The sequence below is a fragment of the Odontesthes bonariensis genome, chromosome 13 (assembly GCF_027942865.1).
Source record: "Odontesthes bonariensis isolate fOdoBon6 chromosome 13, fOdoBon6.hap1, whole genome shotgun sequence".
Taxonomy (NCBI): Eukaryota; Metazoa; Chordata; class Actinopteri; order Atheriniformes; family Atherinopsidae; genus Odontesthes; species Odontesthes bonariensis.
Window position 1 is genome coordinate 28707028 of NC_134518.1, and position 27298 is coordinate 28734325.

Sequence of the window (27298 nt, forward strand, 5' to 3'; positions counted from 1 at the left end):
AATTAAGTATAATTTTCTAAGTCTGGAACAAGTTTATCACGGTGGCCTGGAGGACAAAGAAAGTCAGGTTAACATACAGTGTTCACAATGTTATTCAATTTATTTATTTTTTATACGAATGAGGCCTGAAATGTAAGTTGACAATTTTGTTCTTCGAGTTTGAATTTAATTAATTCATACTGCCACTGAGTCAATTTGACATAAATGTCAAAATATTGTAGTAGAGATCCAGCGTGCTGGATATAGAAACATCTGGTGGCATAAAATGCAGATTACAACAAAATGAATGAACCCAGCCTCAACCTCCGCTTACAAGCACGTAGGGAAATGATGGAGGCCACAACAAAGAAACGGAAAAGACCCACACTTGAAAAATGTATGTTTGACCCCCATAGGCTATAGGCTGCTGTAAAACCATTGTGAAGGGATGAGGAAGGTGACCCGTGGCATCTTTGGATATAAATGGCTCATTCTAATGATTTCAAACTATTACACACAAATGAAAACACAGTTTCTGCCAATGTTGCATATTTAAAAATCCATATAATTTTTAAAGCTTTTCTACTTTATTAGATTTTACGTGATCAAACTTTTAAGTGTGTTTAGAAGATTTCTCATACTTCCATATTCTAGAATCCAATTGAAGTCACAGGGGGTCTGGTTAGAAGCTATCCCAGCTGTCATTGGGGTGAGAGGCGGGGTACACCCTGGATGAGTCACCCGTCCATCACACAGAGACAAACGAGACGAACAACCATGCACGCTCGCACTCAATCCTAGAAACAATTTAGAATAACCGCCGACCTAACATGCATGTTTTTGGACAGTCGGAGGAACACGGAGAACCCGAAGAGAACCCGCGCATGCACGGGGAAAACGTGCAAAATAGCACCATATGTCATAATCTACATGTTGAATTAACAATGGTGCAACGTAACGGCAAGTGAAAAACAAATGTTTAATTCTTTATGAGACAAACTGAATGAAAATCATATAAATAGAACCAAAATATAGAAATTGTTGAGGCATTTTTATGCACATTTAAAAAGACAATTGACCAGTCCATGTAGTACTTTTAAGAAGTAAGGAACTCTATTGAGCCTTTTTCTCCAACTCATCTGTAAACACAAGACCTGTGTCACCTGCAGCCTAAACTCCAAAGCTCATCCATGTGTCCGTTTGTGTGTGTGTGTGTGTGTGTGTGTGTGTCTACATGCTACGAAGCCTCCTGCTGCTCCTGCTGCTCTCCAAATGAGTGGATTCCTCACTCTGTTTCTGACAGGAAGATGACAAAATTATTATTGACTGTAGGACTCTGTCAGCGGCACCATGGATAATAACCTACTTACTGAGCCTAGCTTAGTGTCCTCAGAAGCAGCTGCTGCAGAGGTACAGTGAGCGGATAGTTCAGTGACACATCTGCCATGAAACGCAGAGGGAATCGGCACCTCCTGCAGATGCAAGGTACTACCTGCAACCTTTCATGCTGCAGTCTCCTCCAGAGTGGTGTCATGTCACTGAGTTTAGACCTCCTGCACTTGTGCATTGGAGGTGAGCTGGTGAGGATGAGGCTGACAGTTTGCCTGCGGCATTAGGGGGTGGGGAGGGTATGCAAAGCCATTTTCCCCTCTTGGGTTGGGAAAGTGTACGAGTAAAAAAAAATCATTTAAAAATAGGTGCCCAGCTGCTATATCAGATATCGTCTTTTCCGAGTATGCATCACACAAACACACTCAGCGAAAAACCCAATCTCCTCTTCCAAAACATTTATGGAGGATACAAATATTTGATGCTAAAGTCAAGTGTGTATCCACACTGCCTCCTGGTGGACAGTTTATTTAAAAAAGAACAAAATAACCCCATCTGAACCAAGTGAACACTGCTTTATCATTAAGCATAGCCATAGCAACAGAGTTGAGCCAGACTGATGCGTTTAGACTAAAACTTTAACTGATCTGCACAGACTTCTGAATTCAGTAGTGTGCTGTTAAACCAGGCCTTTTTTTGTCCAAACCTCTGCTTGACTTTGGTAATGCTACTATGACTGAACAGAAGCAAATCCCTGCAGCCAATCACATCTTATGAAATAGGCTTCAGAGGAGTGGAGGCTGCAGCCGACAGAGTATTTACTAATAAGATATAAGTGCAGCATTGTGGTCATCTTTATTGTGCAAGTGTATTGTAATTCATGTAGTGCAAGTAGCTTGGAATACACAGGGTGATGGTGGTGGGAATGTTCGTGTGCTTATGAGTTTAAGCTTTGATCACCCAACAAGCATCTTATCAAAGTGTGCTTTGATTAAACGAGTAGCGGACCCAATCCCACTCACTGCTAAGCACCTCTCAGCTGCAGCATTAGCTGATATCTAGCAAGTGCAAAGTGACAAAATCATTTCTGCTTAAGCCCAGTGAACCCCAGTGATTATTACAATTTTATGAGAAAACTTACCAACAAAACTTATAGCTTTAATAAGAATGAAAAATAATCAACGGTGTGAATAATATTAACACCACTGGTTAGAAGCCCCCTCATGGGTTTGGAATTAATTTTAAAGGGGGGAAGGGGGGGCAACCTTGAGGGAGAATGATTTTTGTTGCTGATTAACTCGTGCAAGCTTTTGAGATGGAGCACATTTATGGAGCCTCTGCCAATTACACGTGTCAGCTCATATTAGCAATTCCATCTATCAGGACATCAGTGACATCAAATCCACACATTTCAGGTGTCAGCTGTTAACACAACAAGAGTGCAACGTGTCAGCTCAAAGAGCCACATGTAGGAGAGAAAAAACAAAATCTTATTTTTGTTTACATGTTCTGTATCACCATGGAGTCAAAGCATTATCACTTTATCAAAATGTTTAGATTTTATTGCATCTTTACCCATCGAACGTAAATGAAAATCTCTTCACTTGCAACTACTTTATGTAACACACACACACACACACACACATACACATTTCTACACAATAAACGGCAAATTAATCTCCCTGGCCTGACCAGAGGACATCACAGGTCTAAATTTCCTGCACAAAGGTAAGCTGTTTGAATGCGCTGAAAGTGAACAGAGGAGATAACAGCAAAAATAAACCTCTTGCTCAGGATTTACAGCTCATTAAACAGATGATCTGATAAAACAGGCATCAAACAGAATTAACAATGACTACTGGATTACACCTAAATAGTGAGATATGACTAAATTAAGCCATATTTTTGTAAAATTGTATCCGTCTGAATTTGGTTCCATCTGAATCCATTCAACAGGTGATATTCCAATTGGATATTATTTGGTATTTAAACTGCACAAACACCTGGAAGTCATGGACCATCATAATTTCTGTATCATATCCATGCACACTTCTACTTTTATAACACTTGAGGTCATTTTCATTTGGGCCAGTGGAACTTTGTACAATTCACAGCATAATCTGTGAGGTTTCTGTTATGGCTGAACGACAGTTTATGTTCTCAATCATCTTCAGCTTTTCAACAGTGGTACATATTGGATTTCTAACAGCAACAAAGAAAAAAAAAAAAAAGCCCCAAAGCGTATCACAAAGGCTGTTTGTTGGGTTAAAACCTTTCCTGACAAGCTCACAAAATAAATAAATAATTCTGCAGATCTTTCTGCTCCCTTCCTTACATTGCACCCATTCCTACAAAGCTTATTTTACGGACAAGCATGGGCTGTGCTGCAGTCAGATTACATAAATCCCCTTAACTTGAAGTCAAACAGCAATTTGTCTGGTCAAAACGGTGGCTGCAACACAACAAATCTCTCAAATCAACCTTGAGTTAAAAAAAATAATAATTAAATCTAAATGCACACCTCAGATGACTTCACAATGTCCAACCTTGTGATTAGATTGTCAAACATACACGGAGATGCTTGGCGACCGACAGCTCCTTGGAGAAGATGTCAGCTCATGGAAATGTCTTTGGAGTCTGTTATATGGTCCAAAGAATTTCCACAAAACTAATTTTTCATGAACGTGACTGATTCAGTGTTGTGTCACAATTTTCCAAAACACTATTTGTAGGATGAGAGCTGTTACAAATATGTTCAAGAAGCTGAGCTCCCAAAGTCACAAATTGCAGAAAAAAAGGATTGCTTATACTGCGTTAGATCAATTTCCAGGCTTTTAACCATCGCACAGGCACAACTAGTCATCTAAAGCGATTTGTTCTATGCAATTTATATAAAATTACAACTTCCCAGCTGCATCTTCAGAGTGAGCACAACACTATAGTTTATTTACATTGCTCCATTACATCGTTGATACATTTCAAAATTCAGAAATGTGGGGGAGTTTATCTTAAAGGCACAGTTCGGTCCCGCCATAATACTTGTTCTTTACACACAAAACAATTACTGCAAAGGTGACAATTACCCCGACTTTACAGACCACGAAACATCAAATCAAAACACCACAATGTGGCTTCTGCACAGGAAAAACAAATATATAATAATATGTATAAATGCGAGTGGCCACTAGTGATATCTTTCTGTGCAACTCAAAATTCTATAAAATCTATATCTCAAGTGAAAAGTGAGCTAACTGCTATGGTATAAAGGCATTTATGCAGTATACTTACTCAAGAGATTAATCTATGGTTCAACATATAAGCTTTGCTTGGTCCATTTTAAATAATATTTCATACCCGAGTGTGGTAAAATTGTAAACTTCCAAGTTCTTTAGTCTGCTTACCTGAGCATATCTTACAAGAGGATTAAGAGCCCAATATTGACACTTTGCATATAGCTTGTGTGGCTTGAAAAGAACCCAGACAGTTTTAACTCGAGCAACATCTGAAATACGGCCAATTAGTGAATTTTAGATATTTGCACCTGCCCGAAAAAAAAAGTATCAAGCTTTAAATTCTATCAAAAAGTCCAACTCAAAGTTTCCCCATCCACATGTCAGCCGAGTCCTGTTCAAAAGATGCGGTTTAAAAATTCAACTTCCAAATAAAATCTTCAGTGAATCTTTCCGTTGCTACAATTCACAAAAGTAGAAAAGCCTCCTTTTGACGTGTGCCTTTAATCTTAAACACTTAAATTTGTATATATTAAACCGTGCCAAAAAAATAAAAAAAAATCATGAGAAATGAAAACTGGCATCTTTAGCACACAAACCAAAGAATTGCTACATTTTTAATTGCACATAAGTCTCACCAAAAACAAAAGATTTGGTAAAGTGTCAAACAGGTAAACAAAGAAACCATTCTATCTCCTTTTTAAATGTTTTCTTTCGGTGGATTAACTCGCCAGTTACATTCATGGAAAAGTTACAAAAAAAATCTACAATGGCAACAGAAAAAAAGAAAGAAACAAATTAACTTGTCAGATGAATCCACAGGTCCTCAGGCAACAAACTTGTTCTTGGTGGTGGAGCCGCTCTTTGTGGCCGTGTCTGCATGAGACTGGTAACCGATGATCACTTTTGGTGGAACGCCTAATCTCTCTTTATACACTCGTCTAAAAAACAAACACACGGTCAATATAAACTGACAAGACACTGAAAAGAAAAAGAAAAAAAAAACCAAAACAACATCTAAAATCTTTATATTTCATGACCATAAATGACACGAAAGTAATTGAGCCTCTGGACTACCATCAGAAATGATATCCTCTGATGTTTGCTGCAGTACGGTTTCCTGCTGTGGCTCCAACCGAAATACAAATTCAAAGCATGATACAGCTTTCCCTTCTGCGTTCAAACATATTGAAGCATTTTCAGACTAAAATTATGCAACGCTAATAGCTTCAATCTGTTCAGTCATTCATCACTTTTACATTAGTGTGACGACTAAGTGAGGTGTCACACAAAAGTCTTTGGAGTCTCAGATTTCTCACATCATGTCAAACTGCCACAACTCGTATTTCACAAGCCACTTGCTCTGTGTTTGGGTGAAATATTGCAGCGGTGGATGGAAGCCACTTTAGAGATCAGTCACTTTATCAGCTCCACTCTGGCAAACATCTCTACAAGTGTCAGTGTCGTCTTTGATCAACACTTTGCATTTCAAAGCTCACATTACAAAGCTGATGCAGACCCCTTCTCAGCTGAGAGAAATCACTACTTTTAACAAACCTCCAGGAATCTCTGGTGTGTACCTTCATCTTCTTTCGTAGTGAGTATCATAATTTCCCTTTTACCTACCTTACTCAATCCAACTGTATCCCACCTTGAAATCGGTTGAGAATGGAGCAGCGAGGCTAGCTTTAAGCCTCACATCACGACTGTTCTTATCTCCCTTTATTGGCCTTCCATAAAACTTTGATTTTGACCTTTTTCCCCCTTAAATGTATTCATACTGGCTCCAAATGGCACTGATGGAAACAGAACACCGTTAAGCACACGCCAATTTTCTACGGAGGGTCACCGGAGTGGGCATGACTCACACGCTTCCATGTGCCTTACATGGAGGAAACGATTCCAGACCCATTTCCTCCATGTGAGATGATATCGACTGTAACATCTCACATGGAGGTGCTGAATCCATCAGCGATGACTTACTGACAAAAAGAAGAGAGATCAATTTTACCAGCCGGCAGGACAGCTTGGAACTCACTCTCAGTCCTGCTGCTGTGTCCACTGTCAAATCAAAAACTATGAACTAGTCCAATTTACTCAGACAGTCTCCCCGTTCAGAAACTAAAACCTAAAATTTTCCATCATTCTTTTAGTTCAGACACTGTGAAAACAGCTCGTTTCTGCAGCTAGCCACTGAAGGGAAAATGACTCAGTAAAGAGTAAGGAAATTAGAACGCTGATATTTAGTAATGCAGATTGCTCTGACCAGCTGTTCTGCGCCATATTAATGCACATCCACCGTGTCCGTCAATGTGTCCGACACAGTTCAGACTTTTGTCATTGTAGAAGTGACACAGAAATATTATGTCCAACCTAGGAGGATTGCTTTTGCACAAACATAACAGAAATGCCCCAGAGTGCCAAATCAAATATGATACCACTGTCATTTCTTGCCATCAGATTCACGTTAAGCAGTTCATGTCTGAAAGAAGTTTTGGTCTCAGATTTTCCTTAAAAGTATGAAACAAAAAAGGGCTTAATCTAAATGGGCACAAGTGAGGTTAAGAAAAGGACATTTAAGAAAAATGACTTGTTAAAAGCATGAAAAAGGATACAAAATACTAAGGCTTGATGTATCCTACACCAAGTCTTATTGAGGTTTGTGCAGCTCACCCTATGTGTGTGATGGCATCTTTGTTTTCAAAGTCTGTGGTCCATATGGCTATTTTATCTCCTTTGGCTCTGACATTAATGACGGCTCCACAAACATCGTCACTGTGGTCATCAAAGGCTTCACCCACAAGACACAGGAGCTGCAGGGAAAGAAGAAAAGAAAAAAAAGAGGAAATTTATTGTTAAACAGCTCCTTTTTCTTTTTAATCTGGTGCATCTTAAATCAAAAGAAGTCACAGAGTTCAGTTTAACAAGCAGCTGGCTTTGTTTGTTGTATTAGATTAAACCATTACCCTACTTTGTTGGGTCCCAATATATTCATGAGGTTTTCTAGATAAACACAATCATGGTTTTGTGAATTTAAACCAATGAGCATACCGTCTCCAACCAGAACCGGTCCAGATCTGCTTTCCGCTGCTGCTTGGACAGAGTTATCAGCCAGCGGCCACCTCGTCGGTTCCTTTCATCCTCCCACATTGGCTCGATTCCATCCTGTACTCAAATGGCAGCCCACAACATTTATATAATTGAATAGATATTTTATTCAAAGACGTATTCATCCACTTAAAAGCATGTTGCGCTTATGTCAGAAGACACTTCATGTCAACAACAAAAGGATGGATTCCATTTTTAGGCATGCTGAATTTTTCAAATGTCTTTGTACACTCAGGATGTTCTTCCAATGAGCCTGTTCATGAGATGTTAACAAGCGTTTGTGGCTTTAAGTGAGAACAGAACAGGTTGGATGATACATCTGTACAGACCCAGATACAAGAGACTTAAAAGTTTAATACTCTTGCTTCCTTTGTAATAAAATGCATCAACATTACAAAGTGATATAAGGACAAAACTCCTCTGGAACATGGTCGATAAGTCGTAAAAGCAGAAAATAGAGACAGCTTGAAGTTTTGAGTGCACTGTAACGTACGTGGACGGAAAGTTCTTACCTTAAATAATGAGTAGTCACATCCAGACATCAAGTTACTCGATAGCTGAATGTGATTGTATAATCTGCAAAAATAAAACAAATTTAAAAACGAGGATGTTTTTGTAGGAATTTTAACTATGCGTGACCAGTGACTGATGGCCTCGTCTTGGTGCCAACAGAGGTGGAGAAAAGTTGTTCAAATGTTTCCGTCTTAACCGAGAATAAATTGGAATGACGTAAAGACATCGAGCACCAATAATAACCACATTCCTGTCAACGTACTCTGTAGAAAATATGCTTGACAGCTATCAGAAAGTTGAAAAAAGCAAATAATATAAGAAACTCTTATCTACTATGCAGTTGAAATATATAAAGACTGAAATCTAACACAGAACTTGTAATTTGTCCTCTGAAATGGTAAATAAAATGTTATATTGTTAATGTTGGGGATACAGCTTATATTGTAGCTTTAACATTTCTCAGCCAATTCCACCATTCTGTCCCATTTATAAGCACACGATGCAGCACCAAGCCTTTGTACAGTATGTGTGAATGACTCGCTATATCACAGCAGAAAAGGTGACCCGAAGCTTGTGCTACCGACAGACTGATATGATAAATGCTAATAGCCTTTCAACTGTCAGAACGATACCTTTTAGCTGCTTATTTTACCAAGCCAGCCATGTCGGATTACAAGAAAGACATTGAAAACTACCTTGCGCAATGGTGCTTACTGCTGGAGTATACAGATGAAGAATTGTAACAGATGGCTACAGCAGGTGCAACTGCTATAGCTAGCCCGGGGCTGCTGGTGGCGACTGCTGCACCCAGCTGGACTATGGCTGTGCTCTAACCGAACATGCCAGCAAATCACATCTGAACCTGAGGATATTTGCCGACAGGAACGACAACTCACGATGCAGTCAGCCCCTGCCCTCATCCAAGCAGGAGCTCGTTTAGGCTTTTCTCCACTTGCACAACCAAAACCTCAACTAATGTTACCATTATCAGTTTGGGATTATAGGATTTTATATATTTTGTTTTATTTTTTCTGGGGGGGGCAAAAAATAAGCTCTTTCCATCTCTGCTGAATAAGACAAAAAATTTAATAAATTGCAAAAAAGTTTGGTATATAACCACTTTAATGAGTTGTATGCAGTTCTGTTGAAACTGTCCCGGAATTGCTTCAACTATCAACTGTTAGCCTTTGTTCAGTGCTACTAAGTTTAAGCTGAATCCATCAAAGCATGCATAAACAGAGCAGAGAGGAGGGAAGCAGTTGATTAACTCATGTCTATCAGCTGTGAGTTAGAAGTGGCAGATAAAGTTGCCATGGTGATGTTAAGTGCAACATTCCTCATGTCTCAGCCTAAATGTTTACTTGAACTTTAAATAGTGAACTACTACTATTCATGAAGAAATTGCTGGCACAGCTGTGCCCCTGTGAGCACCGCAAGCACTCACTGGTGTGACATTTGCATGTCTGGTGAACAAAATGTGGACCTACAGTCAGATTATAAACAGTCACCTATGGTTTACATTGAAAATCCTGCTAATTATATGTCTTTATTTACTGACTTGAAGTCTTTTAGTGGTATTTTTCTCATTTAGAATAATCAAGATAAGAAAAGTGCAAGTCTGCTGGCCTGGAGTTACACCGGTGATTGACTACATGTTGTGCACTTCCACAGCACTGAATGTGGTGAACTATAAGGCAAGAATTTACTTACGCCCAAAAGTCTTCAACAGTGTCAAACTTAGAGATGAGACGAAGGTTAGCTTGCCACGTTTTGCTTTTGTCATTCTTGAAAAACCAAAGAGCCCACCTAAAAAGACAAAAGAGTCACCTACTGCAGAACATAGCTTCATGCTTTCTGTGCCTTAACCCATTATGGACACGAATACAATGCCTGGCCAAAAGGTCACATGCACCAATCTTTTGTTTGACCATCTTTAGCTTTGATTACAGCACGCATTCGCCATGGTATGGTTCCAATACGCTTATACAATGTGACTGCCAGGCACGGGCCATTTTAGATGGCATTTTAAATTCCCAAAGATAGAAAATGCAGGGATCTAAGACTAGCATTTGTGTCACAATGTCTCCTCCAGCAAATCCCAAAGACTTAAGTTAAGTCAAGGTTCAGACTCTATGGTAGCCAATGTATGAAAATTATGTTTCATGCCACACAAACCACTCTTTTCAGAATAAATTCTGCTATTTTTATCTCAGATCACTCGCTTGGTTAAACTGCGGTGGAGACTTTTTGGCCAAGCAGTGTACGTCCTTTAGTGTCCCCTACTCTTTCAATTCTGTAGCAAAAGGCTAAATAAGCTGAACTTAGATTTTTTTTTTACATGGGACTATATGGATACAACCTCTAAACCCTTCTGGAGAGAGAGGAACAGAGAGGAATGAATGCTTACCTGTTTTGTAATGGATGTTTGATGTAAGCTTCGGGACTCAAGACTTTTTGAATGGCCATTTCGCATTGCTCCTTTTCGGGATTTGCAGGAACGGAAGTTGACACCTATTCCAAAAAATGATAACAGGCACAAAAGAGACATTGGACTTAAGATACGATTAGGTTTCTCATGCGGCATGTGTGGCAACAGCAACAGGCCCAGCTGTGCCCTTTGAACTTAAGTGTGCACAGAGCAGGTGTAAGTGTGGACGGTGCATCATTTTACATCTAATTCCAGGAATTTATTAAGCTGTTAGGCAGGCAAAATCTTATGTTTTGATTCCTTTTCTGAGACTGAACAGTCTTTTTTGTTTTGTTCTTTTTCAGTGACTCAATTCATTTTTGGAATTTGTACCAACTCCAACTTTAATCAGTGAACTTGATTTGTTCAGATTCGTGTTTATGATAAGTACTCCTTTCACACTGTCTTGTAGCTTCAAGTGTATTAAATGCTTTGAAAGTCAATGCCTGTAAAAAAAAAAAAAATATTAACGTTTTATTCATCATACTTTCCCTCCCACAGGGACACGATACAATGCAACCGGTCTTGCTTACACTTTCGTGTACAGTATTATCAATTAAAGAGGAGTTTGAAAGAACTCCTGGGTTTCTACTTGTAGAAAACAAATAGTTGCTCCAGCTGACCGGCACCGAACTCTCACCAACGTTCTCTGGAACGGAGCCGTTAACGTCAACTTGTGCGTGAGCCTTCTCATTCATTCAAACACCAACAGTTAACTGTTAACCTGTCCAAACAGTCTTAACGAGGTGCGTTTTTCTCCATGACAACGACAGTCTTACAGCAGCTGTTTAAAACGAGTCTTAATAGTTGTAATGAGTGCAAAAGCTACCGAGTTTCTTTAACAATGCGAAGTTGATGTTTAGCTAGCGAGCTACCTGTTAGACATAATTACTAAGTTTACAGGTTTTCTGAGCCTCATTGTAACAAAGTTGTAGCTGTCGTTAACTTGTCATTTTTTCTTTGTATGCTAAACACTGGATATATGTGTTTTACGGAAGAGTAAAAACCTCCGTTGAGTAATCCAGGTACCGGTATTTTTGTAGCGAACTCACCACTATTGCGGTCGCCATCTTCTGTAAATCACAATTAGGATTTTGGCGTGTGTTAAAATAGCTGATTGGGTCTGCCTACCTATCAGTACGCATGCGCAAGAATGACAACAACAAAAAAAAAAAGAACACCCTGCTCTGCTGTGACCTCGTTACGTTAGACTGTTAATATGTTTCGCGTCATTTTTATAAAGTTTTTAATATACTTTACATGTTGTAAGGATATGGTGGCCAGGCAGCTGATTAACCAACAAAATATGTGTTTTCCATACATTTTTTTTCACCCCAGCCTCAGAGAAACATTGACAATTGAGGCAGAGATGGGGAGTCGACTCGAGTCTTGGGACTCATAAACAATCTTCATTTCGTGAAATTATTGTTTCTGATCTTTATTTCATTAATTCCGATGTATGACAAGGCAGATGACAGGCTTAGCGCAACATAGCCTCACGCATGCGTGCAGCCACTGATATCAAAACTACTTAGGTTAACAGTCACCGAATTGATTGCTAAGCCAAGTCTAGTTTAGCAAGTGTAGTTTAAAGTTAATCTAATTGCTGTTTTAAAATAAAATAGCCTACGTTTACCATTTCAGGGACACCTGATAAAATTCTAGGTTGACACTGTCAACAAAAATTAAAAAAATGCACTGAAATTGCGCTGAAAAATGTTATGCATGGGAAGTTCAGGTGACACAGTCAGTTATTAATATGTCTGTTAATGCATCCTGTGGTGCAGAGCAAGCACATATTTCCAAATACATTTATATACTTCAAACAAGCTTTCATGGTGTTTCTTCACATTGGATTTAAATAACCCTTTTAGCATGACCTGATCAATTTTCATCCTGCAGTGTATAATGATATTATTGATAATACAGTACAGGCTTTCATGCCATAACATGCAGCAATGCAGTCTTATCTAGACCAAATGGCATGTGTCTAATGACAGAACATCCATTTCAGTCATTTGAGACTTGGAACTTGGAAAAAATTATTTGTGAACATGTCTGTTGTGAGCTCACTGTGTTTTTTCTGGGTGACACGGTGACCCACAGAACCATACTCAAGTGTAAATATTAACATTAGTCATGAAGCATGCAACATGACCTCAAACACCAATAGGCAATTTAAAATATAAAGTTATACCAATTAAGAATAGAAATAAAAGGGATAAGGAAGCTCATGATAAACCTCACAAAATGGCTCTGTGATCAAGCAAAATATGGTAAGATTTAGGTCTTCACAGTTACACATTTTATTATAATATTCAATATCTGGCATGTATTCAGGGTAAATTCTTACGCAATCTTAATGCCAAGTAAGACTCTTACTTTTGAGATTTCATGCTATGAACAGATTAAAGCGTGACTAAATAGTGCTGACAGACACTCTTAAAGGCTGCTTAATGAGATCAGTTGTCAAATGCCTGTCAGCCAAAATAAATGCCAAATCAATGCAATCCGTTTTTCCATGTCTTTATTAACATAATTTAGAACATTTCTTACAGATGTCCTGCTGTTAAACATTTTCTTCTAAACACTGACAGCTCTGCTATCAAAATTAAGTGCACGGAAATAAGTGTTGAAACAATGGATGGAATCTGTTTAAAGGCCAGATGTGACGGTTGCTTCTTCTTTTTTTTTTTTTTTTTTTTTTAGGCACTTCAGAAAGTCAGCACTGCGCGGATACTGCAATGAAAAAACCACAAGACAAAAAAAACGTTAAGCAGTAAAATAAAAAATACCACAACTGAACAGTAAAAATGTAGAAAGATGAACAGGATTTCCAAAGAAAAGCAATATAACCATAGGCCTGAAAAATGAACTGCATTCTGCACCTCTTTCCAGCGTGCATGAGGTCAAATCCCTCATTGATCTTCTCAAAGGGAAGAGTGTGGGTTACAAACTCATCCACCTTCAGCTTCTTATTCATGTAGTCTTCCACCAGTTTGGGAACGCTTTCCACACTCTTCCAGCCTAAAAGGGAGCGTAAAAACTCAGATAAAAACTACAATTTTCATTTCAGGATAATTACAGTTTCAATGGCACCGACTCATTAAAAGGCCCCGTGCGAGGCCTAATTAAAAGATATGAAATGCTCCTCACATTTTAATTTGGCACAAGTAGAAATTATGCTAGACAGAAACAACAGTCTCTCACCTCCAAAGGCTGTGCCTCTCCACACTCTGCCTGTCACCAGCTGGAATGGTCGAGTGGAAATCTCCTGTCCCGCTCCAGCTACGCCAATGATGACACTTTCACCCCAACCTTTGTGGCATGCCTCCAAAGCAGCTCTCTGAAAAAAGAAAATCAAACTGTTGTTACCCGTGACGAGCACTTCTTAAATACTCATTTCTGTATCTGTCTAATGTGCTGCACGACAGGTAAAATATGAAGACAAAGTGAGTCCTCACCATTATTTGCACATTTCCGATGCACTCAAATGAATAGTCCACACCCCCATCAGTCATCTCCACCAGAACCTCCTGGACGGGCTTTTTGTGGTCCTTTGGGTTCACAAATTCAGTGGCTCCAAACTCCTTGGCTTTCTCAAACTTGTCAGGGTTGATGTCCACACCAATGATCCTCGTTGCTCCGGCAACCTTGCAACCCATAATAACAGCCAAGCCAACAGCTCCAAGTCCAAAAACAGCACATGTGGAACCAGGCTCAACCTGAGAAGATGATTACACTAAGGTGTTACACTTGTGTTAGTTAATGTAATCTAATCCCATTTAACAATTTATCATTAACAGATTGGACTTCTTACACTTTCTATCACCTTATTTTTAAGTTGGTTTTTTTTGTACCAGGGTATATAAAAGTGACATATTGAAAAGTGACAATAATTGATAATTGTACTGAGTTTCCTAAGGACGCTCGGCATTTAGCCATGCTGCAGTGTAATTAAGAAGTTCACTCTTGATGATGGTTTAATTAAATGCTTAAAAAAAAAAAAGATAGTTCCCATGTCTTTTAATAAAGATAAAATAATTATTTAAATAATCTATTCAAAACAAATTGCCTGGCAACAAGTTATTAGTCAGATTTATAGGCTATTCTAGCATGGCCCAAAACCAGTGACAATCATGTTTTGGATGAAGAAAAAAACTTGGTTTCGAAACTGTTATCTTCTATTATTTGTTTCCTGTAAGAGAGCAAATCTATGTTGTGGTAAACAGCCTTTACTGCTCACCTTGGCAGTGTTTAGAGCAGCCCCATAACCTGTAGAAATACCACATCCAAGGAGGCACACTTTATCCAGCGGAGCACTCGCGTTAACCTTGGCCACTGAGATGTCAGCCACCACAGTGTACTCGGAGAAGGTGCTGGTCCCCATGAAGTGGAACACTTGCTTTCCCTTGCAGGTGAAGCGAGAGGTCTTGTCAGGGAGCAGGCCCTGACCTTGGGTTATTCTGCAGATTGGAAACATGTGGAAGAGATGATTTCACATCATGAATGTGGGACGAAACTGATGACCAAGCTTTGATTTGGTTTCCCAGATTTTTTTTTAAATGTTCAAGTCATTTTACCTAATTTTCTGGCAGAGGTTCGTCTTGGGATTTTTGCAGAATTTACATTCACCACACTGAGGCACATACAAAGGGATGACGGTATCACCTAAGTGGAAATGATTGATGATCAAAACCACAAAAGGAATACATACTCATACATGGGCTCGGCAAAGTTTTAATTTTATGACTGAAGGCTGCTCACCTGGCTTGAATTTGGTCACACCCTCCCCGACGCTCTCGACTGTCCCAGCACCCTCGTGCCCCAGGATGACAGGGAAGAGTCCCTCTGGGTCACTGCCACTCAGAGTGTAGGCATCTGTATGACACACTCCTGTGGCAAAGATCTGGAAAAAGAAAGGGAAAAAAAAGTGTCATTCTTGGTTTTATACATTGCATCACTTCATTTCCCACAGAGTCAACAACCTTTTTATTACCTGCACATATTCAAGCGCATAACAGTTAAAAGAATGTGGATTCCTGAAAAAAAACTGTTGATGAGACACAAAAGCCTCTAAACTTTGAGGCAGGTGCACCCAAACACAGTTTTTTCTGAGGTAAGTGAGTTGCAAGGTTTACCTTAATGCGAACTTCATGGGCCTTAGGTGGGGCTACCTCTACCTCCTCAATGGAGAGAGGCTTCCCGGGTTCCCAAGCAACAGCTGCCTTGCACTTGATCACCTAAAAGCAAACAATGCGTGTTTGAATCAAGGTCAAACAATCCTCCGACAATTCGCTGCAGCTCTTGCAGATCGAGCAGGTCGGTTGCGGTGCTTTTAGCCTCCCCCCAGCACGCAGTTATGCAAGAGCTCCAGCAGATGATCTCTGCAGAACAAAACTACAATTCAAAAGAAATAAAGCCTCGCGATTTCGATGCTAAACAGGCGACACGTGACAGCGAGTTACTGCAAACCAAATTTACGAATTCTTCACACAAAAGGCAGTTCAAAACTTACCATATGTTATGTCTCGTGGGGCAAAACACTGTATAAACTTGACAATACCAGTTGCAGCTGACCTGCCAAAGGTCTCAGTTAAATTCTCGAACAGTGACTCTTTGTTTGCACGTCATTCAACGCACATCAATGTCTGCGCGTTAGCAGATAAAACTGATTTGGCGCTACGAGAGAATTTCAAGCACTTACGAGGAAAAAGCATTAAGGAGCAAAAGAAAATGCAAAATATATTTCTTGGTTTGTAGAAACTTACTTTGCCCACTGTCTCCATGTTCGTTCCTTCAGCACGAGAGGGAGGAGTCCTGAGAGCGGCCGTAAAGGAGTTACGTCGGGGCCAATCAGACGCGAGAACGTGCGGGGTTCATGACGTAACCCAGTGGAAAGGGGGGGGGGGGGGGGGGGGGGGGGGGGGGGGGTCAGGTCCAGCGAGACCAAGCAAGAACCGTGGACCGTTAGAAAATCATTTATTTCTGTATAGCGGATATATAGATATCAAAATCCAGGCCTGAAAGCACGTGGACTTTGAAAATAGATCATACTTTATATTCAGGGGTTGGAGAATAAAGCTACTGGTTTCTATTTAAACTGTTTTGAATGAGCCATGTTTATGTCACGAGGAGGCTTGATCACATAAAACTGCCTTTCAACAAAAATCTAGAATGAATGTACCCATATGCACGTCTTAAATACTCGGCACAAGACGTCTCCATAAAAATAAAAAATAAAATCATACAATAGTGTACACTTTGTATATAAAGTACATATTTTCCCAGAACTTTTTCTAAACTATCACGCTGTGAATTATCACAGGTGATTTATTAAAGTCAACCCCATTTATCACATCTTTAAACGCATTTCTTTTTTCATTTTTATATAACCTCCTGACTAAGTTTCCACTATCAGATGTTTTCTTGTCCAACTAGATGTTTTTGCGATTTGGCTGATGCACCAAATCACCCCAAATGACTGATTTGAAGGGAATTTCATCACATGAATGTGTAAATACCTTTTAATATCAAATACTGACTATATAGTATACCATCTTAACTCAAAGAAAAATACATGATATCTTTGAGGGGTCAGAGGACTTAAAGAAAAATATTTTGACTGGATTTTGGTGCTTGATGCTTTTCATTGAGGTTCTGGATAAATCTGATTAAGAGTATTTACATATGATCTCCTTCAAGATGCCACAAACCTTCAAAAAACCTTTAAATCACAAAAAGAAACTCCCACGGCTACAAAGCACCTTTTAATCAAGGACTTCAACAAAAATGTGAGAATATTCCACATATAGTATTACAATGTTTTCAGGTAACACTGAAGAAATCCTGGTTTCCCACATGTGAATATTTCACTGCATGGAGGTTTGTAAATGGGTTTTCTGTCAAACATTCTAACGCAATCAGCACAGAACAATGACAGGACTGCTCAAAAATGGATCCAGCAACCCTCCAAAGCAGGCAGAAAAGGTCCCTGCTGCGTTACACACATACACACACACACATATACAAATGAACCTTTTAAATAAAAAGTCATTAAGATCCATCATTCATCCAAAACAGGTACAAAAAAATAAAACTGAGTTCAATCAAGCTCATCAACCGGAGGCGATGTTTGAGTCGGTCGGGCCAGAATCTTTTGAGTGGTGAAAATAAAAATGAAGACGGTCTGATCATCTCCCACCTGTAAGTACACAAAACAGCGACAAAATGCAGCCATTAGAAACTTACAATGCCCACATTTATATGCTTAAAAAAAAAAAAAACAGAGCAGAAAAGTCACACAAAAAAAGAATAAATAGAAAAAATGAGCCAACCTCTGAATCCACGTCCACCACCTCCACCTCCACCTCTTCCTCTGAAGCCGCCTCCTCCTCCTCCTCCGAAGCCTCCTCCGCCACCGCGTCCACCTCCAAATCCTCCACCACGGCCACCTCTGCCACCTCGAAAACCGCCTTATATAAAACAGAACAACAATGAGTGAGTCATCATTTAAATAAATCCACAGGAAGAAAAACGAACACAATTTAGCACAAGTGCCCAAATGGGAAAACCTGCCTCTTCTAAATGACACACTCTACACATTTAAACCAAATACTGCTAAAAGAGAGACACTTCATCTCACCTCCACGACCGCCACCTCTGAATCCACCTCTACCTCCCCCCCTGCCTCCTCTGGGTGGTCCCTTTTCCCCTGGTGGCCTTGGGAGGAATCTTTGCAACGGGAGAAGCTTCATAGGATCTATGTAGAACTGGAGGAGAGGTTGCATATTACAAACTTCTTAGCATAGAGGAACCCGCATTCAGTGCCTGACAATGTTCTTTAGGATGTTTTTTTTTTTTTACCTTCTGTAATTTCTTGAACGAAGACGCCTTCATATTATCAGAGAGTTTGACTGAAAAATACTGCAAGTACAATTAAGGAGCATTACAGATCTCGGTGGAAACACTAATATTCAATCTCCAGACGTTTCGTCTCAGAGGCTGAAACAAGGACTACAGAAAGGATACAAAGTCTCTGAGCTGGCCAAAGATCTCGTCCACTTTCCCGATCTGCTCCTTGTTTTCCAAGTACACCGGGGCGTTGAAGTAGGGAACTTTGTTTTCTTCTGTTGTGCACCTGCACACGACATCATCTTCACATGGATGCATGAACTCTCCCACCGCTGCAGAGGGGAAAGACATAATCACACAGTTTTAGGAGTAATGAACCATCAAGGCTAAGATCTAGTTTCAGCCCAACCTAAAAAGATGGACTTTTTGAGTTCTTGACAAAGGGTTTCTGTAGGTATGTCTCTCTGCAGACTTTAATAAAAAGAAACAATTCATGTTCTTTAGACGAACGATGACAAGGCTAGGAAAGCAAAGTAGCTTTTAAAAATTGTAAATATATATATATAAGTATATTAAGGTCAAACAACAGTGCTGCAGTCTGTTTCACATTGATGTTTCTGTGTTCGACTTGTTCCGGCCACACATCTCTCACTGTGGCTGCGGTGGAAGTCTCCTGCCAAGGCATGTGGGTGTCTTGACGCCCCCTTCTGCAATTGCAAACCTCCCTGACAAGAGGCTGCAAGTCTGCAGCTGGAGGAGGCTGGATACTGCTTTGCCATGTGGGATTTGCAATAAAAAAAATAAAAACTACCGCTCAACATCACTGAATAGAGACAATGTTGGGTCTGCCACCATCTCGGCTGCACTCCAGGCTTCCGTTTTCGGTCGTCTAACGGCGAAACATTTTAAGTTAAGTGCTCTTTCAGAGACTAATGAGTAATCCTCTTCACTATTAACATCTCATCATCCAACAATATAAGCAGGGTTACGAACTTCCCCACAACTGACGATTTCTAATGATAAATGAATCCTTGAATCACCAAAACACGGAGAAATAGCAATAAAAGGGTTTTCGGACGGGTTTAAAACTACTGACTTTACCGACTCTTTGTCAGGAGCGTCCCATTACTCACACACCATTTGAGCTCATAGTTACGTTGTATTGGATAAATGGTAAAGAACTATTTTTTTTGTTGCATTTTTCTTTGCTTTCAGGCACTTCCCTGTTACTGAGGCCCAGGTATGATAAAACCCAGCAGTCACAGCATTTCAGCACTTTGTTGTGATTGAAACAAGGATGTTTAAACTCGGTATTCGTGATATACTGAATGCCTTACTACATGAACTGGGAATCACAGTTTATCAAGATTGTGTGTCTGTAAAAAAGAAAGAAAAGAAGCTAGTTTTACATCGCTTTAAAGGGATGAATGGGTTCTTATTTTTCTAAATGGGCTTGCATGTAGAGTCAGTGCAGTCAACAGCTTCCATGCCTTAAATTCCAAAACTGAATCATTTGTGATGCTGAGAATCTCACCAGAATTTGGTATCACGTCACAGTTTTAGAGTTTTATTCTTCCTACATTTGGCACCACAGAAATTGGGAGCTGAGTGTCTAATAGTCCCATAATCACGAACTTTATCGTGCTGTGTTGTATCAGATCCACATTAACCCTTTAAGATAAAAACAACACAAAGAAGCGGCAGCTGACCACCAAATCGAGTGTTCTTGCAGCAGATTAAGATCAGTCACACTGCTTTTCCACCAAACGACACATCGCCATTTTAACACGTGCATACATGTATATTTGTGATTTAATGAACTTACCAACAACATACTCAGGAGGACCGTAGTCTTGCTGTCTGTTAAAGCCACCTCGTCCACCACCACGTCCAAATCCTCCTCCACCACCCCTGAATCCTCCACCACCCCGGTTGAATCCTCCACCACCCCGGTTAAAACCGCCACCTCTCCCTCCACCTCCGCCGCCTCTTCCACCCCGTCCACCTCCTCCTCTGAAAGACATCTCGCTCAAATTTTCTGCAAAACGAGAAATCAGCACAAGAACATGGTTAGCCCACGATGCAGTATCCCCTCACCGACAAAGCTAAGCTTCACCCGATCGGCTAACAGTGGGAACTTACAAGTTAGCTCAACTGGGGAGTTTAAAAGAACACATTCAGGCATATTTTCAGATTAAAAACTCGTGTGTTATTTTCTACCTTTAACATATCAACACGGGGACGCCTGCAACGCATTTAACATACGATTTGAACAATTTACTTACAACTTCGATCAGCTAGCTGCACTCCTTTAGCGACTGGAGCCCCCATGCGATGACAACACGTGTGATCACGGTCTGCCGTAAAGCTGAACAACAGGGTCGGGAAGTGTCGTGAATTCTCCAAAGCGTCGTTCATCATCTTCAAAGAACCAAACCGAGTCAGCAAAGGTTGTTGAGTTTAAAAAAAAAAGAAGTCTTTAATGTGACTTGACGGTTTGTGCAGTAAACGTTATTTTTGTTCAGTTACAGGTTAAGTCTTCACTCAACAATGGCAACCAAGGGTGAGGTAAGAAAATAATAACCAAATGTTGATATTTTCTACAGCCTTTGCATTTTGGGTGTGTCTCTTTAGATAACTGTTTCCGTATGTAGTCTGCTATCCTCTCAGAAGCCTTTCGTTGTTCAGACAGTGGCCCACCCAAACAAAGCTGAGAACATGTGTATTTTGCTTTTTTTAAGGTGATCAGGTGCAAGGCAGCCGTTGCCTGGGGGCCAGGGAGGCCTCTGTCTATTGAGGAGGTGGAGGTGGCCCCACCTAAAGTCCATGAAGTCAGAATCAAGGTCCCAAATGAGATTTATTTTGACAATTTGAAGCCCAATTAATCCTGCGACTTGGATAATATCAAAGTGATGTAAAGAAACGATGACTTGTCATCTGTCAATTGCGTATGAAATATATAAACAGGAAAAAGTAGAATGCATTTCACTTCCCCTGTCTCGCCTGTCACCATCCACTTCCTATATCTTTTTGCATAGATTGTTGCCACTGGTGTGTGCCACACAGACTGGGAATGCCTGTATGAGACTGGAAAAGAGAAGACTTTCAGGCCATTCCCTTTAGTTCTTGGCCACGAGGCGGCAGGCATAGTGGAAAGTGTTGGCCCAGAAGTCACCCTGTTCTCACCGGGTAAACTGCACAACCCATAACAAAGAGTCTGACTTTTGACTCTCATGTTTCCTTTTTCCATGACTGCCTGAAAGTGCTTTACGTTTTGTTTCCAGGGGATAAAGTTATTCCTCTTTTTCTGCCATACTGTGGGGAGTGTGAACGTTGTCAAAGTGCAAAAACGAATCTTTGCAGGAAAAACTGGTGATTTCATTGTCACATGATTGCGCACAAACAGTCACACTTACTGTGTTGCTTTCATTGTCTTTAAATGCATGCTATCTCTTGTGAATTTTAGGGCAAATACACAAATTGGTGTGTTGGCTGATGGCACCAGCAGGATATCTTGCAATGGTCAGCAGATCTATCAGTTCCTTGGCGTCGGCTCTTTCTGTCAGTACACCGTGGTTCCCGACACGTCTCTTGCTAAAATAAGATCTGATGCGCCACTGGACAAAGTCTGTCTGTTAGGCTGTGGTGTATCCACTGGTTATGGTGCTGCTATTAAGACAGGCAAGGTAAGATGAAATCATAACTTGTATTGTCTCCAACTGTGATGTGGTTCAGTGGTTGTTTCATGCAAAATGTCTGCACAGGGCTCAATGGATCACCAAGGTAACACATTTAGAAATATATATATATAATAGATAAGCATGAAACTTTACAAACAGTTGAGCGTGTTATATTATCAACAACAACGAAAGATTAATGATGATGGAAAATAAAATTTGACCCTTCTTTAAGTAATGGCGCTTGGTTGTAGTTATTAATTTCCTCCTCTAGATGGCAGTAGATGCAGTGAGTTGTAGATTATGAAGCGACTGGGGCGCCACAAAAATGACCCTTTTCTTAAAGAAATAAGAAAATAAATGGGGATTTATATAGAGAAACAGATAAATAAATATGGAGATGTAAAGGTAACTAAATAGCTGAATTATATATATATATGGAAATATAAAGACAAATGGGAAAACGTTTTTTTTTTTTTTTTTAAAGGCATTGCAATGTATTTTAGATTTATTTGCTTTTTATTATTGATATATTTTAAAATGATGACATTTTTTCAGCAACATCCCTGCTATATTTTTGGAAAGAGGAAGCAGATAACTTATTTTGAAACTCGCCATCATTTAGTTTTATCTTCTTTCACAGATTTACTCTTTATTATGGATTAATTTCATGGAACATGAATTATAACAGATTAGAAGTTATGGAGATTAAATTTCCTCACTTTTAGTATTTGATCATTTTTGTCATCAAAAAGAGGTTGGTGCACAATTTAGAAAAAGAAACTTTAATCGAAAAACTTATGAGGCTGTTATGAAAAAGTAAAGATTATCAAAACTTGTTCGGAATGATCGAATATCTAAACATTGCATGAGTAACAAAATGGATATCTGCAGGTGCTGTGCATAGTGGCAAACCCATAACTACAAATAAATAAAAAAATGTGTTTGAAAAAAACAAATGACCACATTGTCAGCAAACATCAGTTATCAATTTTCATACAACAGTATTCCTATGTCGTCAGATAAATGACATATATTCAGTATTACATAAGGTCCACTTTGCTTTACAATAATAAAATGAGCGAATATACATTTTTAATCAAAAACTCTATTGTAAAAACCACAAAAACAAATATGTATATATTAACAGAAACAGAAATAGGAGTTTTATTTATATAGCACCAAATTCTAACACAAGTAATCTCAGGACAATTGACACAGTACGATTAAGATCATCTGCTGTGTGTTCATCCAGGTTGAAAAAGCTTCCTCGTGTGCTGTGTTTGGACTCGGAGCTGTTGGACTGGCTGCCGTCATGGGCTGCAAGACTGCCCGGGCAAAAAGGATCATTGGGGTAGACATCAACCCCGACAAGTTTGAGAAAGCCAAACAACTTGGAGCCACCGACTGTGTCAACCCAAAAGATTACGGCAAACCTATCCAGGAGGTTCTGGTGGAGATGACCAACGGGGGAGTGGACTATGCTCTGGAATGTGTTGGAAGTCCAGCTATAATGGTGGGTATCTTTATATCTTTCAAATGGATTCCCATGAAAGTATTTCAGTGTACACTCTGTTAGGGAGTCTGTGATGCAGTTATAGTAGCTTCGGTTATCAGTTCACCCACAAACCAATATGACTTAATAACACAAATTTTCAGGCAAATTCTTTGTTGGATTTGTGATAATTAGAATATGATGGAGAGATTCAACTGAAACATCTCATCCTGTTGTTGTAGAGTGCTGCACTTGAGTCCACTGCAGAGGCCTGGGGCACCTGTGTCATTGCTGGATGGACGGAGACAGAAACGATGGACGTCAAGGTTATAAAGATCCTCCTGGGGCGTACCTTGAAGGGGACTTACTTTGGAGGTGTGCTTAAAAGAAGTTCCTAGGCTGATTGATTTGCATGAGAAATGTTAGTTCATAATGGAATGAACATTTCTGGTCATTGTTTATGATTGTGAAAGCGAGTGCTTGGTGAAATAAAAGGTTTTGTCAATGTTCCACTAAGAACCTTTTGAAATACACCAGACTGTATCTGATGGTACATTGGTGGCTCCAGTTTGATTATGGCTTTAAGTAATGAGTAAAACGGCAGTTTTCAGGAGCCGTGCAGAGGTTTCCACAGCAGAAAGTTTGGTTTTGATGCAGTGCTACATAAGGGCCAGACATCCACCACCGGCCAGTGTAGCTTTTTACCATTCTGGGCTCTTTGATTTTTAAAGTTTCTTAAAGCCTCGGACTGTTTCGGTAGCTTTTCTGATTTGCAGTCATGTACGTGTCCTGTTGCTATCTATTAAACTGAACCTTATCATCCTCTTCGAAAGGCTGGAAAAGTGTGATAGATGTGCCTAAACTGGTGGACGACTACATGAATAACAAGTTGAAGCTGGACGAGTTTATCACTCACACCCTCCTGCTGGATCAAATCAATGTGGCTTTTGATCTTCTAAAAAGTGGTAAAAGGTAAGACCCGATTTATTTACGGCAGCTAGTTTTTGATTTGTGTCTGTGTGTGTGCGTGCCATCCTTTTTATTACTCTCTGTTCATAAAATGCTATTTGTGGAAAAAGGAGAATGCTTGCAAAGTTACATTACATTTTTGCTGATTAAGACTCGGTGTGCGTGTCAGTTTGAGAGTTAAACTCTGGAAAGACCGCATTCCCCAATGCTTTAACCTTATCCTCAGTCTACTAATCAAAAAAAGTCCATGTCAAAAATGACCTCTTTGATTATACAAACCAACACGTTACGTAATTAATTCTTAGCTGATTTCAAGAACTTTACTAACTGCAAACGTTTCAGGAATACATGTATTATAGTGATAAACTGTTTGGATTATTTGGGATTATCTTTTGACCCTTATTGGAATCATTTTACTTAAACATTTGCACTAAATCTTGCAAAGTTTCCCAGTGGAAAAACAGGCTAGTGTGAATGGTTATTTAGAAAAAAGACAAAAATGATCATTCGTTTTCTGTTAATCTACCAAGTGACTGATTAACTGTCTAATCATTGCATGTCTATTTTCTATATTGTATATTGGACTGGGAGGGGACAATAACTTCCTTCATTCTGGTCATTTGTTCTCTTTTTTTTTCTTTTTTCTTAGCATCCGTACTGTCATCAGTCTGTAAGACTCTCCAGAGGAAGATTAACCAAAAACTCGAAGAGAAACACCACTGCTCATCATTTTTTTTCTTCTTTTTTTTTTTAAAGAATATCTAAGTGGAATGCTTATTAATAGTCTCTGGATGACTTTGTAGCAAGTTACAACATTTACCACAAGATGGCAGTCTTATATCATACAAAAGCTCTTATGTTTGTGTCGCAGGTCAAACCTTATTTTTTAAAAAAAGGAAAAATAACTGGTTTTGGGTTTTTTTCAATCTGCAAATATTTCCGTATCTTAATTCACGTTAAAATCTTATGCTTTTGCTCTTCTTCGTCGAAGTTTTGATGAAAACAGAATTTTCCCTGCTCTTATGTAAAGTTGAACAAGTAGTCGTCCTAAATGTGCAGCATCTGCAGTAACATGAAGGCAAATTCTCTCTACATCTGTCATACTTGGCAGCTACAGTGACAGTGATTCCTGTCCAGACCATCTTGTATTGAAGATGGGCTAAAAGACACAGGGGACCAAATGGCAGAATCTGTCGTCGGCCGAGGAGAAATATCTGCTTCATGTGGTCGGGCTTACCAAATTTCGTCCTTGGTAATATTATATATTGATTTAAAAGGGAGTCACCAGGAAGGGCTAGAATAACAGTTGTGGGCTGTCAGGACAGAAGACAAAAGGTTGTTTGGGGAATGCCTCTTGGTGAAGAACTGAAATAGCTGTCTAAAGAATTTGTTTTATTGAGGCTCCTTTCAGATCAAACGAATACCCCTGGCAGTTACCCTGATTTTCCATCCCTTTTTTTTAAAATGGAAAATAAAGTGGTGCTGCTTGTCTTAGTTTGGTCTCCTTTGCTTGTACCATCAATCATGAATCCTACAGCTTAGATCACCTCTTTTTAGTAAAAACTCTGAAAGTAAACGAAGCTTTTGACAGCAGAATCATGCAGATAATGGAGCAACAAAAGGAGAAGTGAGATCAATAGAAGGAGTAAGACGAGTTTTGACAGGTGGTCAAGCAACTGGGCACCGTCATCTGTAAATGTTGGACAAGCTCCCAGATTTATAAGGCTTTCTTGGGGACATGTGTCTGAATGTCTGCCTCATCTATGGGAAAACCTATCCAAAGTGACGACCATAAGTCTCCCACCTTTCCCCCCCCCCCTCCTTTGCCTTTTGATCCCCGTAGCCTCTGGGATTGTCACAGCATTCTGCAACTGATACAGGGAGGACATGCTGTCTGAATTACAGCCGCAGCATTGCACGCATTTTCAAAAGTCTTAATTGCCCATATTGTCACGTTTCACATTCATCTGTGCAGCTTTTCTGCAGAAATCTTTTGGACAAGAAAATAGCATGGAGTTAAATAGCGATAGAGAGAATAACTCGATATTTGGAAATTATGCTCACTTATTTCTGTGTTCATATTAAAATTTTTTTAACTCTGGCTCTCATAACTTTTCTGTGATTCTTCAAGAATTCATGAAAGTAATTGACAACAGAGATGCTAGATGAGGTAAATGCCATCACACAAAGTGTGATGTGCTGCCTTTATTTTCACAATATTTACACTGGGATTAAGAGATTTCCTCTCATTTATTAAACTGTGTTGTTGTGACAGATGAATAACGGTAAAAATTGTGGGTATAAAATTTTTTTACCGTCAAACCAAGACTAAATATATTACAGGGGTAGCTGTTGATCTGCTTTGTAAATTGGGGTTGGTGTCACTGATTCAACTATATGACCTTTTCTTACATGTTTTTGCAGATTATTTCATTTTCATGTCACGTGTGGTGACACGTGGCTGGAAAAAAAAAAAAAAAATGCTTGAAACTGTAGTCGCACTGTTTTTGTATAAATCCGTATCTGATTTGATGGTTTTCAGTTTGTGGTTTTCAGATTTTATACATATCTATATTATATTTTGTCAACTCAAGTTGAATTGTTTTAATTAATTAAAAAAAGCTGAAGGGACTGATGGGCTGATGTCATTTTCGGTGGAGGGTTGATTGAAATTGAG

General features: G+C 39.5%; 4 protein-coding genes across 6 annotated transcripts; 1 reads left to right on the forward strand and 3 right to left on the reverse strand.

Annotated features, from left to right (window-relative positions):
- Window positions 1–4226: 4226 nt before the first annotated feature.
- eif4ea (eukaryotic translation initiation factor 4ea) lies at window positions 4227–11748 on the reverse strand. Its single transcript, XM_075481848.1, has 7 exons — window positions 11679–11748; window positions 10567–10670; window positions 9870–9965; window positions 8159–8222; window positions 7590–7703; window positions 7212–7351; window positions 4227–5479 (listed from the first exon to the last, which is right to left on the reverse strand). Exons 1-7 carry the CDS (start codon window positions 11694–11696, stop codon window positions 5365–5367), a joined length of 651 nt encoding a protein of 216 aa, XP_075337963.1. The 5' UTR covers window positions 11697–11748; the 3' UTR covers window positions 4227–5364.
- A 1390-nt stretch (window positions 11749–13138) lies between these two features.
- On the reverse strand, window positions 13139–16469 carry LOC142397979 (alcohol dehydrogenase class-3). Its single transcript, XM_075481852.1, has 9 exons — window positions 16398–16469; window positions 15768–15869; window positions 15394–15535; window positions 15210–15297; window positions 14873–15092; window positions 14091–14351; window positions 13837–13972; window positions 13515–13653; window positions 13139–13365 (listed from the first exon to the last, which is right to left on the reverse strand). Exons 1-9 carry the CDS (start codon window positions 16413–16415, stop codon window positions 13341–13343), a joined length of 1131 nt encoding a protein of 376 aa, XP_075337967.1. The 5' UTR covers window positions 16416–16469; the 3' UTR covers window positions 13139–13340.
- A 914-nt stretch (window positions 16470–17383) lies between these two features.
- Window positions 17384–20843, reverse strand: gar1 (GAR1 homolog, ribonucleoprotein). Its single transcript, XM_075481854.1, has 7 exons — window positions 20766–20843; window positions 20306–20518; window positions 18658–18812; window positions 18493–18552; window positions 18272–18398; window positions 17964–18101; window positions 17384–17830 (listed from the first exon to the last, which is right to left on the reverse strand). Exons 2-7 carry the CDS (start codon window positions 20502–20504, stop codon window positions 17820–17822), a joined length of 690 nt encoding a protein of 229 aa, XP_075337969.1. The 5' UTR covers window positions 20505–20518; window positions 20766–20843; the 3' UTR covers window positions 17384–17819.
- A 21-nt stretch (window positions 20844–20864) lies between these two features.
- On the forward strand, window positions 20865–27164 carry LOC142397978 (alcohol dehydrogenase class-3-like). 3 transcript variants are annotated; one of them, XM_075481850.1, is made up of 10 exons: window positions 20865–20930; window positions 21006–21048; window positions 21222–21323; window positions 21519–21669; window positions 21765–21852; window positions 21947–22166; window positions 23413–23673; window positions 23895–24027; window positions 24486–24624; window positions 25271–27164. In XM_075481850.1, the coding sequence occupies exons 2-10, from the start codon at window positions 21031–21033 to the stop codon at window positions 25293–25295; spliced, it is 1137 nt and encodes a 378-aa protein (XP_075337965.1). In that variant the 5' UTR covers window positions 20865–20930; window positions 21006–21030; the 3' UTR covers window positions 25296–27164. The 3 variants fall into 3 exon arrangements, with proteins under 3 accessions (XP_075337965.1, XP_075337966.1, XP_075337964.1); XM_075481851.1 differs by having other exon boundaries at window positions 20889–20930; window positions 21012–21048; XM_075481849.1 differs by having other exon boundaries at window positions 20896–21048.
- The last annotated feature ends 134 nt before the right edge of the window (window positions 27165–27298 follow it).

Coding starts and splice junctions, on each gene's coding strand:
- eif4ea (XM_075481848.1), bottom strand. Junction 8,223..9,869: donor ACTGTTGAAGACTTTTGGGC/GTAAGTAAATTC, acceptor TTATTTTTGCAG/ATTATACAATCACATTCAGC. Junction 7,704..8,158: donor GTGACTACTCATTATTTAAG/GTAAGAACTTTC, acceptor ATTTGAGTACAG/GATGGAATCGAGCCAATGTG.
- LOC142397979 (XM_075481852.1), bottom strand. Junction 15,536..15,767: donor CCCATGAAGTTCGCATTAAG/GTAAACCTTGCA, acceptor TTCTTTTTCCAG/ATCTTTGCCACAGGAGTGTG. Junction 13,366..13,514: donor CTCATGCACGCTGGAAAGAG/GTGCAGAATGCA, acceptor TTTTCATTGCAG/TATCCGCGCAGTGCTGACTT.
- gar1 (XM_075481854.1), bottom strand. CDS start 20,504: ATGTCTTTCAGAGGAGGAGGTGGACGGGGTGGAAGAGGCGGCGGAGGT. Junction 18,813..20,305: donor TCCTCCTGAGTATGTTGTTG/GTAAGTTCATTA, acceptor TCCCCTCTGCAG/CGGTGGGAGAGTTCATGCAT. Junction 18,102..18,271: donor CAGAGGTGGCGGTCGTGGAG/GTGAGATGAAGT, acceptor GTTTTATATAAG/GCGGTTTTCGAGGTGGCAGA.
- LOC142397978 (XM_075481850.1), top strand. Junction 23,674..23,894: donor TTGGAAGTCCAGCTATAATG/GTGGGTATCTTT, acceptor CTGTTGTTGTAG/AGTGCTGCACTTGAGTCCAC. Junction 24,625..25,270: donor CTTCTAAAAAGTGGTAAAAG/GTAAGACCCGAT, acceptor CTTTTTTCTTAG/CATCCGTACTGTCATCAGTC.